At 42.0% G+C, this 18,440-nt stretch overlaps 1 protein-coding gene across 1 annotated transcript in view; it reads left to right on the top strand.

The window, feature by feature from the left end:
• The first annotated feature begins 2,059 nt into the window (after nt 1-2,059).
• PDCD5 (programmed cell death 5) overlaps nt 2,060-18,440 on the top strand; it is a 55,624-nt gene continuing 39,243 nt past the window's right edge. Inside the window, exons 1-3 of the mRNA XM_085639685.1 lie at nt 2,060-2,342; nt 5,411-5,454; nt 14,592-14,653. Of these exons, the coding sequence (XP_085495811.1) occupies nt 2,277-2,342; nt 5,411-5,454; nt 14,592-14,653 (172 nt within the window). The 5' untranslated portion in view covers nt 2,060-2,276. The remainder of the gene's footprint in view (nt 2,343-5,410; nt 5,455-14,591; nt 14,654-18,440) is intronic.

Raw genomic sequence — 18,440 nt, 5'->3', positions numbered from 1 at the left:
TGGATAAAGAGGGGTGGGTGGAGTAGGTTTAAATGTGTGTGTGTTTTTGTTAAACATGTTTCAGTCTCCCTTCCACCCAGTGATGCATCCTGTTGCAACATTACCCGTTTCCAGAGAGCCCCCGAGTGTTCTCTGCAGTTGCGAGAGTGCAATGCTTCAACTCTGCGTCATGTGCTCTAACATGCACAGATTAGAAACATGGATCCATTGACAACCAGTCCCGCAGAACCAGGAGCTCCACCAACAGTTTCAGAAGAAATAAAACAACCTAGAATTTATCATGAATTTAGAAAAAGGGAATTGGAGCACATCTTTTTCCATCTGAACCGCCAAACGATGGAAGGACGCCCCTTTCAGATGCGACAGGAGGTGCCACAGAACCGGCGTTCACGTGCAACATGTGCTATTTTGCTCCACTGCCCGTTCTCGCTTGCAAGATTTCCATTCGTGTTCCGCGTGCTCCCTTGACCCGTGCCAGTTCTCCGTGCTTCCATTCCCCCCGCCAGTCTTATGTGCTTCCTTGTTCCCCCTGCCAGCTATGCGTGCTCCCTTGTTCTTCTGCCAGTCCTGTGTGCTCCATTGTTCACCTGCACGTCCCGTGTGCTTCTGTGCTCCCCAGACAGTCCTGTGTGCTCTCTTGCTACCCTCTCAGCCCCATGTGCTCTTTTGCTCCCCTCTCAGACCCGTGTGCTCTCTTGCTCCCCTCTCAGCCCGGTGTGCTCTCTTGTTTCCCTGTCAGTCATGTGTGCTCTCTTGCTCCCCTCTCAGCCCCATGTTCAACGGTCTCGGCATTGTTAGAGCTATTGGCATTGCTCATGACAATGCCGTTTCTTTAAATGTTTTAAAAACAAAAACATAAACAAAAATAATGTCATGAGCAATGCCAATAGCTCTAACTTTACCAATGCCGAGACCATTGCATTGTAAATGCTTGTTTTTTAAAGGACTTGTGTCCTGAGCAAGCTTCTCGTAATAAGTAAGAGAAAGGGCATAGACGAGCAAGCATACCAATAGTAAGAAATGGGTGGGCTCTAAGCTTGTCCTGCAGCTCAGACATCCGCTGCTTTAATATACTTTAAAAAAAAAAAGTGTCAACCGCGCAGTCTCAGGTGAGACCTAACAAGAAACTGTGCATGTGCTGACTCATGCGAGACTTAAAACGGAGGCAAATGCATGGAAGGGTGTCTAACCTTGGGTTAGAAGCAGCGCTCTACTCTCCATAAGGCACACCAACGACTCTTAAGGGATAGTAAGCACTGTGTAAATGTTATTAAATTAAATTACAATACAACATGCAAAGTGGTGTTGGCCAAAATGCCAGGAATGCTGAATCTAATGTCACGCATGAATAGGAACACTAGTTTACAGTTCTGGGTTATGATTTAACATGCCAATGCATTCCGGGAATTGTAGTTCGTTTATTTTAATTGAACCAACACACCTGATAACAATGATATGTAAAAACAAAGTTCACTAATGGTAAAGATGTATCCCCGTGACATGGAGTCACGGGACTTTTGTGACAAGCAGGATAAATTAGTGCTGAGGCACAGTTACAATTTTTGGAGCGCTTTTCCTATAATTCTTATTGTGGACTCGCTGGCTTCAAGTTAGGGGTAGTAAACGCTATATAAATGTAATTACACTTACTGTGGAACTATACTACAAGATGGAGGACACATTACAGACCATTCTCGTTCTAGCAGTGCCCATTAGCTGTGCTTTTCCAAGCTATGCACCATATTTGAAAGCGTAACAAAGCAAGAGTCTCCGGAATCTACACATATTCAGATAGTCTATAAAACAGGTCATTTAATTTCTAATATTTATGAGCCAAATGTTACCGGACAAATGTAGCAATTATTTTTATCAGTAATACGTTAGATTTTGTTTCATTTAAAGGTTACGAAAAACATTTATGTGTAAGCATTTCCTTCATTTATCTCACCATTACAGAGGAGCGGTTAAGTTCACGCGCAGCAAAAACAGACTCTGTGATGGACTTAAAGTTTGCTTTCTGTTAGTCCCTTTTCTCTCTCTTCCACAGGGTTTCCAAGGCCAGTGTCAGTTTCTCAGCCGTCGCGTTATATTATCGTGGACGTTTGTTTCCTCCCAATTTTGAATGGCTGTCGCCCCACTTCCGGCATGTGAGTGTCTCCGCTATAGCAGTCCCTCTTTAGGTGTTTAGGCGTGCGCGACTCTGCGCTACGGCTTTTGTAGCGTTGTTAGGGTAGTAGTGCTGCACAATTACAAACAGCCTCCTTTCGTTAGCGAGAATGGAGGACGAGGAGCTGGAGGCCATCAGGAAGCAGCGGATGTCTGAGCTGCAGGCCAAGCACGGGGTAAGGAGCAGCCGAGCAGGGATTGTGTGGGAGGGGTTAACTCTTTTGTAGATGAGAGACGGCATGCGTGCCGAACCTAATTTTGGGATGAGTTCTCCAGTTAATTTCTACAACAAGGACCCCCATTTGTACGTCATCTAGCACAGTCTGGAATAATAACCACAAATTCATGGTTGTATTGCAAGCTGGTATGCCTGCATTTTGCTATGACGCTTAGGAGTTTCCAAATAAGGTAGCAGACTGGGTAGCTCACTTGGTAATTGAATTTTTCACCCACATCCTTGCCAGTAGTGAAAGTGCACAGTAGTTCCCGTTCATTGCACCAGTTTTTTTTTGTGGAAAAAATAGTATTTTCTTTTTGTAAACCTCTTTTTTTTTTTTTAACTTCAAGGTACCGACATCGGGAAGCACATCTTGTTGGACTAAAAATTGTAAAATTAAAAAAAATGTTGCCTACATTAGATTTTCGCTTCGAATAGGAGATACCCTATCAATTGATGTTACATCCTGTAAAGCGCAAAATGGAACTTGGGAATGCTCCAGTACTATGTAAAGAAAATCAGTCTGCCCATAGCCTGTGTCTTTAACTGGATGCAGGAGAGCTATATGTGCCCGAAAGTTGCAAAAAATGTTCATATGGCAGCTGGAACTTAAAGACTGTCAATTATCCCTTATTTGTGGCTAGACCACTGACCTGGTCAGTGTGACTGCTCTCCCCCGCGCAGCTCCACCACTATGTGTTGCCCTCTGAGCCCCCTGGATTTCTCCAGGTAGCTCTTCAAAGGTTCTCTGAGGGAATACCAAACTGGGATGAGCCTTTGATAGCAGGTCATCAAATTCCTTGAGGCCGTTATGCGTGTGCTCAGTGCCAAGAGAATACATTGTAATGCTCCTGGCCACTTCAGTTGAGAAGCATGCCAGAACCAATTTCAGTGACAGATATCCTGGTATACACCTGGGTATTTTCACGGTGTGTCTGAGCTTCAGAATACTCATTTCGGGGTATAGGAAGAGCATCTCCATATGTAAATTTGCACTTTCTTTTGGGTGGAAATTGGGGCCTTGGTTTCTCCTGGCAGTGTAGGGTCTGTAGAGCCCACCCTGGGGTGGAAATCTTTTTTGTTGTTCCGCGTTCCCAGTGCAGCATAGCAGTTACACAACTTGTGTGTGTGTGTATGTATATCAGCCATTTTTAAAGGGTCTACACATATTTACAAATGACACAGACATTACAGTTACCATCAACCTTCTTGAATCCAGCTCCTATTCACATGGCTGCAGGGATTAAGCACCACTACAGCAAGCAAAATGAGCATTGGTGTTTTTGGCCTTCCTCTCAAAGATTGCAGCAGTATCTAAGAGCTCATGATGCTAAAAAGGGTTTTCCTGTTCCGTTATGCGAAATATTGACTCGAATTTGCATTGCTCTGCTACAGTCTCAATAGGACTATTGCAACATGGTCTATGAGGGTTACTGGGGAAACATATTCTAAAGTCAGCAAGCTGGGGATGAACAGAAAATGCCTGAAATCAAAATCAATCACATAAGGCTGGTTGTAAAAGATCTACACTGGCCTTTACTGGATCAAAGAATTATATTTAAGGAGTCCAAGAGGTAACCTCTTAACAACAATATTCTTCCATAAACCCCTAGCTACATTGTAAAATGAATGATTTTAAACCTCATATTCAATCCAGTTGCAACCATAAAAGCATAGGGAAAATCATCAAAGTACTCCGCTTACAACTCTAGAATGCCCTTGACCTGCAGCCCCAAATCCTTCAAGACAGCTTTGATGACCCAGCCAATGAAGGAGATATCACCTGATGTTTTCACACCCTGTACCCATAAAGAATAGACTTGGGCACTCCAAGGTCACATCGGATTCATCACAACCTGCATCGTCCAAAAGAGACTACCAGGTCGATAAGCTAAACTGAATTCCTTTCCACCAAAGGTCAACGGCCTGATCCACATGGGACAGATTCTCAAACAATGCAAAGTGCACGAAAACATATTGGGGCCCAATAATACAATTGAATAATAATAGACTATAGTCTATTTACAGTTTAGAGAAACATTATCAATTGGTACTTAATCTCTAGTAATTGAAGTAGTGGAAACACGTGTATTGATGTAGCAGTGTAAAGATATCATTCTACATATCTGTAAAATTACATTTTAAAAGTGATCGTAACAGCCACTCGTATTGGATACAAAACATGGTCTGTGCCTCTTCCAAATATTACATTTTGATAATGCCTATCTGCAAGGTCTGAATATAAAGTGCAATACAAAAACTGAAATTATTATGTAGCACTCGTTATCACAATCCTGCAACTGAATAGTGCTTTAACCGTCAGTCTTTACTTTTGCACAGTATATTAACACATAACTGATCGACCTGAGAAGACAGAGCGGTTTAGTTGGAAACATTAACATGCATGTGCTTAACTGACTGTGCACTCTTTGCCACAGACCAGTTTTAATAATATGTTGATCACTTTTCTTACATGGTTCAGAAGTCCCCTTTTCTTGATCTGTATATGCGCAGACGCTCCAAACCCTGATTTTCAAAGAGGTGACCAGACAGTTGAATGTTTGATTCCTTGTTTTGTTTCTGACTTTTTAAGTTGTATGGCAGACAAAGTAGTTTTGTTCAGTCCAAGGACTAAAGTGGTAATGTGTGATTTTTGAGATAAAAAAAATATTTATGCATTTTGCCAATGTTTTTTTATAGTGGTCTGGGCCAGCAGGTCCCACAACAATAAAGTTTTACAAAAACAAATCAAAACAAGACACGCTTTGACAAAACCAAAATGCTGACCACTAATGTGAGACCTATTAGCCCTGCCAAATGTTTGCTTATTTTTATGCTTTCATGATCTTGTTGAAACCGGTTAACATGGTCTGTGTTACTGGTCTAGCTACTTCATATGGTAATGTGAAAGCCAAGTACATTATAGACTAATACAAACTACTTCAGCATGCATACTTTTGTCATGACCTCTAAAATCAGCACTTGCTTCTTAACTGTAGAAATAAGGGCTCATTTCTTCTTTTGTAGGACAATTCTGGAGATCAGGCACAGCAACAAGAGAACAAACAAAGGTATGACCTTAGGAGAGGCGTTATTAATTGATGTAAAGTAAACCTTAGTTGCGGTTTTACATTTTTTTGCATGTTTGTACGTCAAGTGCTGAAATCTAATTTTATCTTGAAATATCAAATGTGTTTATCAGGTAAAACCACAGAATACCCCAGTTCTTACCTTGCAAAAGTGAATGTGATTGCCTAAGGAGAGTTCTCTGTAACATGCCATTGAGAGATAACTTAAAACATCTTGGACGATCCTTGCCCAGTACCAGTTTCAGTTGAGCTTCTTCCTATGCTACTACTGTATGCAGGCATTGGAGCGCCTATGGGATCAGAAGAAGCACACTGTCATCATTTTTATGATGTGGCTTGACAGCGCAGCTGTCGCCAGACAATTATGTGAGTATCACCAGGAGAGGGGCTGTGGCTTCACCCACATGTTGGGAACCAGGAGTACATATTTTGTTTGGGCAGAAGTTGTGTGCTTCCACATAAAAGTTCTTGTCCTCCGCACAGCTGTGATAATTTTGTTTATTTTTACAGCTGCTTGAATTTGAAATTTGAGTGGTACACATATGACATTGTAATGCTATTCAAGTGTCTTTGATAACTAGCTGCACAGGTGGGAGAGGGCAATCATTAACCTATATGGCTGTTTGGGTCTGGTTTGACAGTGCAACTGTCACTTTACGGTTTAACTTGTGCCAATATTATATTACAGTATTCTGCTTCTACACAAATACATATCCAATCCCATGCTAAATACTTGCAAGGCTTCACATTACAATACAACATTTCTTTAAAGCTAAACCTATTGACATTGCCCATGCTTGTTTCACCTTCTTTTTGTACCTACTTCTTCTTTTTGTGCTACTCAAACACCAATGGGATCGACATCTTATCTAGCAATTGGGGGGGTAAAATACTTTGGACCTACATTATTGAATGAAAGGATGCAAACATTAACACCTTGCAAAGATTTAGACTACCTAGCTGATTCACAAGACCTTTAGCTGTACACCAGAGAAAAGTAAATCCTATGTAACCGCTATTTCGTACCTCAGTGTGCCCTAATCCTACTTGTTCGGAATTCGCATGCATAAGTTTAGGATTGCTGTTAACATTTATCAATTTTTAGGTGAAGCCAGGGCAGCGCATGCTGTAATCTAGACTGTGGCTTGAAGCACCTCCCATCTTTTCCAATCTTTCATGTTCTTGCCCTTCCTAAATGGCATGCTTTTAGTTGGTCAGCATGCTTAATTAGTCCTACCTTTTTGTGTTTCAAACCCTCCCAGGAGGCTGCCCCTGTTACACGTGGTCTTATGCTTTTTTTAATATAGGTTCCGTTGTGTGCACTATTTCTTTTCTTGTTTGCCTCGGCTTGTGTGTCAGCACAGCGCGCGCTTCACAGATGCAGTATTTTGTTTTTCTTAGCTTAATGCGTCAGCACAGTGCCCGTTTCATGGACGTTCTGCTTCATGTTTTGGTTGGCATTTGCTTCATTGGTTTAATTATTGTTTTACTTTGAAGTTGGTGCGTCTTAACGACGTGCCCGCCTTCATTTTCACCATTGCGTCTTGTTTCCTGCTCGTGGCAGCCTGCTTGCCCTGTGCTGTCCCTCTATCTTCATCCCGCTCCCACCACCTATCCGAGATCTCTGCTTGTATTTTAGGTTATTTGCTCAAAATTACAGGATGTAGAGCCAAGACTCAAACTCTTGAGTCACCAGCTCTGATCGCACGCCCTTCACAGCATGTTTGATGCCGTTTTGTTGCTGTTTTTTAAATGTTGCAAGATGGAGTCATTTATAAGCTCAAAAGTTGTTAAAGTCGTATCGCATGCTTTCTCTCTCCACCGCCTCACCGCTTTCATTTTCACCATTGATTCTTGTTTCCTGCTTGTGGCAGCCTTCTTTCCCGGTGCTGTCTCTCCCTACCCCTCCCCCACCACCCCTCCGAGATCGCTGCTTGTATTTTAAGTGATTTGCCCTAAATCAGAGGACACCGCTTGCTCATCAGCGACTCTGCACCCAAAAAACTCTGGGTTCACACAATATGCAGTATTACTAAAACCTTATAAGTTCCCAAAGTCAAGACCTATTAATTGCAGATGCTTGTTTTCTCTGTCTTCCACGCAGGTCTATTTGCACTTGGAGGCTTCCTTTCCCTCAGCCACTTTGAAAGAAATAAGATGTTCTACGTACAGTTGCACACATTCTGAACCACTAGCATTTGGTCAATTTATTTTTATGTTTAGAAATGCAGATTCTATGTGGAAAAGTCATAGCAAATATATGATATAGTTATAATCGTTCAACATTCCTTTTCTCTTTTTGTGTTCGATATTTCCCCTATGGGACCATAGGGTTTCAAGATAGTAAAATCATCTGTGTACTTTGCAGAAATACTCCTCTCATAATAGAGAAGTCTGCGTGTAGGAAGTACGGTGTTCCTGCTTTTGAGAATCGGGTTATAAATGTATATGCAGAGTTTGAAAGCTTTTAAGTGCTTAAATGTGACTTAAAAAGAGAACTAGTTTTGAGTGTCTTTCTATATGTTTGTCATGTTTTGGTTAGCTACATGTTGATGAACCAGCAAGTGATAAGCTGCAGAGAATCATTGATGTACAGCAGTGTGGTTATTACAGGTGTAGTTTTTAAATGTAAATATTCATTTTGTAAAGTAGGCCAATTTTCTATACAGCTATGAGAGATTGGGTTGATTTAAATTTTCACTGCAGACGATCCTTGCTGTTTACAAGTAACAACTTCTACTATGGTGGTGCTCTTCCCAGGGCAACTTTGTGGTATTTAATATTGTTATTGTGTGTATATATATATATATATATATTTCCTTTCCCCACGCAGCCGCTGGCCAGTGCTTAATTTAAGCGTGTGGTTTGCGGTGTTCGGCACCAACACTTATAGGCTGCCACATGGTGGTGCTGTTTGTCTAATTTAGAAACAATCACAATAAAATGTGTTTATTAATTCATCATCGATTAAAAATTATTAATAGCTTCCGCCATCAGATATTCTTATCTCTGGGGCCCTGGAATAGTCTGTATTGTCACACTTGTGTGAGTGTGATGGTGATTAGTTGGTTTGGTACTGTCATTGGGAGCACAAACAGGGGCAATGGGTAGTTCAAGCTATAATTGCCTACTGACTAAGAACTTGTAACTTATTTCATTAATTAAGCACTGCCGTAGGCCCCTCTGCTCTGTGCCAGCCCATTTGTCCTAGGGCTGGTGATATAAACCTGTGGTCTATATCCTTTCTTTTTCCTACTCGACCATATAGGTCACCCCCCCCCCCCCCCCCCCAAGAGCAGAGCATCCATAGAGGTTAAAGCTGTCTTGCTGTGTCATCCTACCTGTGTGGGCTAGGTAGTACCTTGGAATAGAAGTCATCACCCCCCAACACATATCCTTCCTTCAACCATACCCCTACTACCCCTGTATTATGTATTCAGATACATTCCTTAATGTTGCCCACCGATGGGTTGCGTTGCTCCTGGGTGGAATCTGAGGCCCATGAATGTGTTGCATTTGAATGTAATTCTGGGGGGGAAAGTTGGTTAGAGAAACCTGTTTCACAGAAAAGGTCTATGTGAACCCGTTCCCTCACATTTTTCCAAATGAATGGCACTCCCATGATATCCAATCCATCCAAGTGACTAGCAGAAATATTCTCTGAATACTGTATTCTTTCATGGAATCCCTTAGATCCCTTGTTTCCTTTTTGTCTGCCACCTTATCCTTGTTCTTCGTCCTCTCTTGTACTGTTTCTTTGTTTTGTTTGTTGGAGAGCAGGAACCCCACAGCCTTTCCTTTTCTCTCTTCCTCTTTACACCCTTCTTCATCTATCCTTCTATATTATCCTTCAATAACTATTCTTACTTATACTGTAGTATTTCGACCTGTGCCTTTATCACACTACCTCAAACCTTGCCTAAATGCTAGCAACTCTACCCTTAATGTGCTTGAGTACTGCTATACTCTAGAACCCCTACCCATGCCCACACACTGATATATTTATTCCTAACTATACCCTCATACCTCAACTCTGGCCTTAACCCTGGTACAGCTACATCTGCCTGTGCGCTAAGGCCATTACCCACTGCTTATACCAAAGTACCTATACTCCTACTTGTAGTCCAGAACCTCTGCATTTTCTATATCCTGTTGCGTGTATTTGTAACATGCCCAAATATCTGTATCCCTGAATACCTCTGCCCCAGAACCTTTACACTTTACTATTCCCTAACACCTCTATACCCACGAGTACTTATACCCTTACCTCATGATATACAGACACTAATTTCACTTGGCAAACCCATTCCATACACTACATCAACTAACCCGTGCATTGCAAGGTGGAGTTTAGAATAGTGAATATATACTTTTTATTTTTAAAATTTTTACCAGGATAGGTGTGTAGTTATTAGGCACAATCCTTGACCACCTTTTGATTCAATATCGGCCATATTTTGCTAAATTTTGGAATGAGCATAATCTATAAAGAGCCCTCTCCCATTCATGCATTCTGTTTAAAGATGCAAGCGAAAAATTGAAACTGGTAATTTCCCTATAGAAGCAGTCAAGCTACGCAGTGATTGCTTTCTTCTGTGGAAGTTTCTTTCACAAAGAGAGAGCGAGATGGGAGACCTAGTTGCGTTCTCCCTTACACAATCACATCCACAAATGGGCAACTAGACCAAATTTTCCAACACAGGTCCTCGAGGGAATCCAAAGATTTTGGAATAGATGCCTCACCCACTAAATAGTGACATGCTTCAACATCGGTGCCTATCCACACTTTGGTAGGATGGTACCACCAGTGCGGACTCAACCAAACTCGAGAGTTCCTATATAAATCTCGACTGGATTTTAAGAAGGAATCCAGAAGAGAAATGGTAAAAATGTCTTGGAGTATACCAGAGGAGATTTCCTTTATTAGGTGGGTACCCCAGACATGACTAAAAACTGATTGTGGGGTCTATTAGAGTACGAGTGTCAATTATCTATTGTCTCCTCTTGTAGTTAAACATTCGTCTAGGTAAAGTGCCTGCTTTTGAAACCTGCAGCTCCCGCTGAGACCACCGCTGGAGCTGTTTGACTATACAGGAGGATGCCTCCTGCTAGATGCGCATGATTCCTGAACCATCCATTTTTAGGGTTTTCTCAGATAAGAATCCCTTTTCATGGTGAGAGCCATAGGCCTCATTCTACGCATTGTATGAACGATTAGACTTGCCCAGGGACACTAACTGCCCTAGCAAAGGCATAGACCCATATGAGCTTTAAATGTGGGCCTAAACATGTTTGCTTCTTAAGGGGTAATTGAGACTTTGATACTTGAATAGACCCCACAATATGTTTTTGTTCATTTCTGGGGTACCCAACTAATAAAGGAAATCTCCTCCGGTATACCCTAAGACATTTTTACCATTTCCTTTCTGGATCTCTGCTAAAAATCCAGTCATGATTTGTGTAAGAACTCACAAGTTTTGTTTATTCTGCCCTGGTGGTACCACCCTACCAGGGTGTGGATAGGTGCCGATTATGAAGCATGCCACTATTCAGTGAGTGAGGCGGCTATTCAAAAATCTTTGAATTCCCTCTAGGACCTCTAATGGAAAATTCAGCCTAGTTGTCCATTTGTGGATGTTCTTCTGTGGAAGGTCACCCAGTGCTTCAGTTATCCCTAGGATACTGCAGTGAAAAGACTTTGGGAATGTGCACAATACCCAGACCGCAGAGTAATTGCAATCTCGTGCAAGAAACCAGTGCAGTGACTTAAGAAATGGGGTAGCTTGAATGACCACTTGGATGCATCAATCATAATCTGGATCTCCGTTAACAGGTCTTTCCATTATCAAGTCATGGAGAGCATTGCTCTTATCAACATTGCACATTATGATACCCCTTACAGCCACTAGAAATATTTGTCTCAGAAAAAGGTCTGAGATCCAGGAGAAAATTATAAAACGGAACCACTACAATTGATCATTGACTGTCCCTGAGATTTCAAATTTAAAGTTCACATGAATACAATTCACAAATAGTATTTTTCCTTTAACATATCGAAATTCTCCATGATTGTAGTCCAAAAATGTGTGCAACGATGTTTATCATTCCGATATTCTGTGTAGATGGAACAGAAGTGCAACTGCTTTTTAGAAATTAAGCTTTACATTTGGAACTTATTACATTTTGACCACTACTGCAATTGAGAGGTAGTGTGTAGACAAATTCTGTCCCGAAGATCTTGCTCTTTAAGCTTCATCGAAAATAAATGTCCTGCCAAGTCCGTTCTTAATGTGGAGTAGACTGACCACTACAAGCCAGCCAGATGTGATTAGAATAGCTTCAGACTGACGTGGGGCATTTAAGGAAAAATGCTTGTTAAAGACTAGTCCACTTCTTGGACATAAATGGTGTTATATGGTAGTTTCATGAGCATGATTGGCATATCAGACACATATGATTGTGATCTTTGAATGTATTTTCAGGAAAATACATAAAGACAGACTAATGGGTGCTATCTGCTTTCTCAGTAGTATAAAATTGTACATTTTTTCACACAGAAAGGAAGACTAAAACAAAGATTAACCTATAGTGATGGGAAAGAGGAGCTGCTGGATTAAAAACTGGCTAAGAGAAGGAATGGGTTAACTTGAGGAAATCCAGAGAATGTGACAGTAGACATGCCACAGGGATAAGACCTTGGCCTCAGTTCTTCAATTCGGTCATAAATTACATTGTATATGAGACTGACAGTCCGGTACCAAATTTGCATACGACATGTCATACGACACGTGTCATATGACTGGTACCAGGTATTGGCAAACATGATGACAATTTAAAATGAGAATTATGACTGGTTGGGATATTTCAACTGATGCGTAATGTAGCCCAATGGAAATATCCTTGCGTAATCTCTGCTTGCAGATGTCTTTGCGGGTGAACAGTTGGGAACAGCCTGAGGAAGAGCAAAAGGGCCAATGGAGTTAAATGGAGAGATTTAACCTGAAGGATAACATGATACGTGATGCCTCCACACACAGATGGAGATTAACATTATACCACCATTGAAGGGTACTTCTCGATGAAAAAGGATTGGGGACATTTCAAAGATGGCTATGTATATACTTTGGAGGAAAGTTTGGGCAGAAAATGTTGGAGTCCTTGATAGCCAAATAGAAATTATTAAAGGTAATAAGCACAGAATATGTACTTTTTTCTGCAGAAGAGTTTTCCTGTATGATGCTGGATCAATAGCTGAAAATATTTGTACACAGAAAGGGTAACGAATACTGCATCACAGCAGATGCAGTGGAAACCAACAAAACACAGATATTTAAATGAACATTACTGTGGAAATCCGGGTAGACACTGGGGTCCAAAAGAGTGGCTGGAATTGTTGCTTGTTTACTTCTGCTTTTTAGGTCTCACCTGGCGAACACAGCGCGAAAGCGCTGTCGCCTGCGAGATCTATTGTTGCTGACTTGCCTCGGAAGTGGGACAGGAGATGGGCACGCGCAGGGCATTGGCAGAATTTGTGTACGCGCACGTGAACACGCACGTCCACACATGCGATGCACACATCTCCTGCCCCCCCCCCCCCCCCCCCTTCCGATCACATGCCATTCCCGTTGGAGCGGCCCAAAGAAGCACTGTTGTTTGTAGGGGCCTTTATGAACAGTAGCTCATGCGTACTACGTTAATCGCCCGCATTTAGCTTGCCACTCTTTTCCTTCCTATTCACGCGCCTGCAAAAACCCATCCATAGCCTTCAAAGAGTAAACCTGCTTATAAACGTAATTTAAAAAAGTGCATTTGCACTTTGCCTTAAAGCGCGCGGAGGGACTGTCGCTAAAGTTAGAACCATCTGGAAGCGAGTGGGTAAATACCACGTGGAATATAAAATGCATCGTCAAGTAATGCCCTTCTCCTCAAATCCCTATTTTCAAAACGGCGGTCCGTTTCGCTGCAAGACGGGGCCGCTCAGATCAGGCACCAACAATAGTCCACACGGAGCCCTCCAGCCCTACTTCACTCACCGGGCTGCTCTCTTCTGGCGGAGGCTCCTCCTCGAGGCGGCAGCACTTTTCTTGCGGGGCTTCCCTGCACTCCTGGGAGCCCTGCGCTGCCGTGGGCAGCCTTGGCCGCCCCAGCACTCTTCACCCGTGCCCCCTCCTGGGACCCGGGGCTTTTTTCCACTCCGGCCGCCACCGCGGGGCTCTCCCTTCAGCATGGGAGCCCCGCGTTAGCACGGCACGCCGGTTTCTCTTCCTGCCAGAGCACATCCGGGGTAAGGGCGCCTGACTTCCGGTTTTGCCAGTTATTCCATTCTGGCCATGGGAGGCAGGGAAAGGTAAAGATGCTCCAAGTTACTAGTCCTCAATGGGATCTGACATCCACGTTGAATGGCGTCGTGTCAGTAAAAGAATTTGCGAGCATCCAGTATTATATCTTTATGGCACTTTCGTGCGCAGACGTTTCTTAGCGTCCACCGGCTCCCTGTATGGCCATTGCGTGTTTCATCATATTCCCGGACGACAAAACAGGTGTTGGCCGGATCAACCGAAGAATGAACATTAAAACACAATCTTTTTTCGACTTGCAATGTACTTGTCTTAATATAGTAAATGATGATTGTTTTGTGTGTGCTAGGGCATGCGTGTAAAAGAACAGATGTTTCAGCACCCAGGCTAATGTGCTGCCTCGCTAAAAAACATATAAGGTCCCAAAGGCAAGACCGATTGCATTGCAAATGTTTGTTGTTCTGAGGTCTGGTGCAAAGAGCACAGTCGGCCTCCATTACATTGTTACTTTACAGAGTTTGAGGTTGCGATGTTAGAAGTTGGCAAAGGGGCAGATGTAGTAGGATAGGTTCTCCTTCTAAAATAATTGTTTCGAAGTCTCTTTTAGAAATAATCAGCCTCCTAGGCAAATCTTTGAGTATATAGAAACTTACTGAAACCATATTCTACTAGATTTATCTTCACAGACAAGATGGAGAATACACCTTTTTGAACTTTGGGCTACATCAAATGTTCTAGAGCACAGACGTTTGCTACACCTGCATTGTGTCTTGTTGGTTCCATGAAAATTCAGTGCTTCTTACTTTTTGTTGTCTATTTCAGGGAAACAGAGGCGAGAAACAGTATCTTAGCGCAAGTTTTGGAACAGTCTGCTCGTGCAAGATGTAAGTACTATGGCTCGTAAACCGAGACTAAACTGTATCACCATAACATTAAGAACATACTTCCGCTAAAAAAGTTAGTTTGTGCATCACTGCCCACAAATGATGCCCAGGAAGGAGGCGGTTGTAAATCTGTTACTCTCTGCTGCAGTACAACAATTGAGAGGAATATATCCTGCCACAAAGCGGCAGGAGCTGTTTGCTTCATTCGATTCAATAGAGGTAACACTAAAGATTCAAAGAATGTGGCTAATACTGAACATAGAAGAAATCGATTTCTTAAATTTTACAGGACAAATCCTTTGGTTGTGCGTATATTTGGGTATCTCTTAATATTTCACCTCTAGCTTGTACGCCTATGAGAATGGCACAGTAAGCTTGTTCTCAGTAGTGCAAGTGGCAACCTTCCACCCCCATTGCAAAAGATAGGGTTTTTTTTGTTAAGGTTTTTGTGTTCACAAGACGTTGCACATTTACTACACCCATCTCACAGTGAAATGAGCAGTCCTTTTGACTGCATGTATATTTTAGAGATGCTCAATTTTAATTTAGGTGACTCATATAAGATCCCTCTCAAACAAGTTTATCGACCTGATCTACTTAAACACCCCTAACAGTGTAGACCTTTAGCATATTTAGTTTTTGGCCCAACACCCTTCCCATTAAACAGTGCTATTGAAATCACTTACTGGCAGTTCTGGCCTCCCATAACCTTCTATTCTGAAGTTCTAAGCTTCTCTGGCACAGTGTCTCCACCTTTCTTGGATTTCAGTACTCCACTGCATATAACTTCTGTACACAGCCCCTTTCTGATTGAGCTATGTTGCTTGAAGAAATGGCAGGTGCTATTAATTTATTTTTCCAGGCCCTCTAGAGACCATTTTCTCGTCACTGTGTTATTGGAGCATCCACATTTGTTAGTGTGATGTATGTCACCCATCTTTGAGATGGTTCCTTATAATTAAGCCGCTTGAAAGTAACCTTTTAGAATAACCCCTGTTTTAGCTGTGTGTAGCACAAGTTATGATTTGCTCCCTATCAAATATGACTGTGAAACTCATGTAACCAGAGTGCTCAGTTTGTAAATAAAATTATCTGAAAATTGTTTCTTTAATATCTACCACTTGAGATGGGCTATCTGATTTGCCCTAACCTGGGTATCCCTCAGGTAGCCTTGATTTTCAAAGCAGGATAATGGATTTAGATATGTCAAAGGTTGGGAATAATATGGCAGAGTGCCTACTGGCACATACAAATAAGATTATTTATAGTTAAATTAGGATTTTAAGATGGTATCAGGAGGTGTCATTTACCTGAGCAGTGTGAACGAATTCGCTGTTGACATAAAGATGAGAAATAAGGGGTATCGTAACTTGTTTTTTATCCGTAGATATAAAACTGTTGTAAGTTCACTTCTATAAGTATTGGCGCCCCACCGTCCTTGTTTTCTGACCAATTTTTATTATAGTATCCGTGAATTATAACCTATTATTCATTAATGATATTTAAAAAAAACACAAAAAAGCAGGTCCTTTGAGGCTGTGCATCTGTCTGATGGCTGGCGCAGACTCATAGCGTTGCCTACACCAGCAATCAAACAGATTTCCAGGTCTGGTGAAGTCCAAGCTTGACATCAGGGGTCTGACATGCATGCCCATGTTCCTCCCAAGTTGTGACACCCTGCGGCAATACCTTTGAAAGTAGCAACAATTGCATTAGGCTACAACCCACAAGTGCCAGGCATTACACTGGAATCAAGTTGTCATCTCGCCCACACATCACATAGTGGAGTCAGAATCTTTCTACCCCCACCCCATCCTGTGAAGAGGCTTCTGACCTCACTCTATCCTATGACGAGTTAGGAAAAGGTGAAGTAAAAAAACAAGACACTGAAACCCAGAGCCTGTGCACAGGTTCCAGCTTTCAGTTTTCTGCTTTAATAGCAGAGGCAAGAGGGAGCTGTATTCCTGCTAGGAGGATCAATGTAGCACACAGAGCTGAAGCAGACCTGCAAAGGCAGTGGAAAGTACGTTTAAAAAACAAACAAAAAGAATCTCACAAATTTGAGTGTGCAGTTGAGTCTGCGAATGAGCATGTGTGTCTCTGAAGTTGTTTGAATGTGTGTGAGTCGCTAATGGGGAGTAAGTGCAAATAATTGGAAGTGAGATACCGTGAGTGTAACTCGATGAAAACTATTTGAGGCAGAATGAGAGAGACTGGTAGTGCAAGTGCCTGAGAGTGACAATGATGTGAATTAGTGTGTGAATGCAAGTGATAATATTTGAGTGAGAGTGTGCCACTACCTGTGAGCATTGTGTGAGTTGACGGGGAGTGTGAACGTAATGAGTGAGACTCATTAGGAGTGAGCATGTGAGCGAAAGTGACTGAGTGAGGGTGAATGAATACGAGTGAGAATAAGTGAGTTAAGGTAAGTGAGCATAAGTGAGTGTGAGCGTGTGGGTGGTAATGGTGAAAATCTGCTTCTGGGCCTAGCATACTGGAGGTCATTGTTGAGTTAGAGAGGCACTCCTAGAAAAGGATGGTATATTGGATGTAATTCATGGGATAAGGACAGGGTCCCTGGAATTATGGGATTCTGCAGCCATTGCAATTTTGGCATCATTATTGATTTGTCACAATTGACTCCTAATCCACAATCTCCTGCATAATTTGCAGATTTAACCCCCAAAAAAATTGTCACCAAGGTGAACTTCAGTTTACTGATGACCTATCAGTTGCTGTTTGTTTTATTAAGGTGTTACTAAGGAGATGTAGCTTTGCCCAGACCGTATTCATAGGTATTAAAATGAGAAAATAATGAAATGATACTGTGACAAATTATGCTGCATAATTTGCCTTTTCTTGCCACATATTTCTGCAGCTCTGCTGCCTAATTTGCCTCTTCATTGCCACATAATTTCAGTGACCCTTTTTAAGAGGAATTCATGGCAATATACTAACAAACTCAATGTATTTGTTCATCTATAAAGGACTCCCATATCAAAATACTGCCACACTAGAGGGAACCCTTGGCATATGGGACACCCCAGGAAAAATACTGGCACTGGCTTACTTGAGGTAATTCTTGGCATTGCAGATGACTACAATGGCATGTCAGAAGGCAAAATGCTGGCCCTGACAAGCTAGATGGAGATTTTGGCACTTGTGTCATGCATGTTATATGGGATTGAATCCATGCCAAAATTATGACACTGGCATGTTGCGTGTAATTGTTTGCTTAAGGAAGCACTGTTCACAAAATGCTGTCCCTGACATACCAATGTTAATTTTAACAATAGGTCACCCTTGGTGTATGGATGTAGCCAATGGCAAAAATCTGGCACCGGTGTATTCTATGTAATTCTTGGCATAAGCGGGCATCTAAACTATAAGGGGGCACCATCGCCAAAGCTAGCCCTGGCACATGGAGGTGATTATTTACTCATAGGAGCACCCACTGCACAGTTTGACAAAAATACGGTCAACCCTTGGGGAGTGTCGGGCTTCATTGGCTTGGCACTCCATGAAAGCACTGGAATATTTAGTGAGTTCTTTGAGCGTTTGGCATTTGAGCAAAGTTATGTGAAATTGTACTTTAAACTGCACTATTTGAGTCCATTTTGCTCCCTAATCATCCTAGAAAAAATTCAGGCTAACTTTGCTCACTCTGTGGAATTCAGGAACTGTATTAATCCTTGCCACCTACTCTGTGGCTTATTTTTGGTACTCTTCCCATTTGTTATTTTTTGATATTTCGTATTTGTTGTCTTCTTTGTCCCATCCAGTCCCT

The sequence above is a fragment of the Triturus cristatus genome, chromosome 12 (genome assembly GCF_964204655.1).
Source record: "Triturus cristatus chromosome 12, aTriCri1.1, whole genome shotgun sequence".
Classification (NCBI taxonomy): domain Eukaryota; kingdom Metazoa; phylum Chordata; class Amphibia; order Caudata; family Salamandridae; genus Triturus; species Triturus cristatus.
The sequence above is the reverse complement of the archived record's forward strand: the minus strand, read 5'-3'. Positions and strand labels throughout refer to the sequence as shown.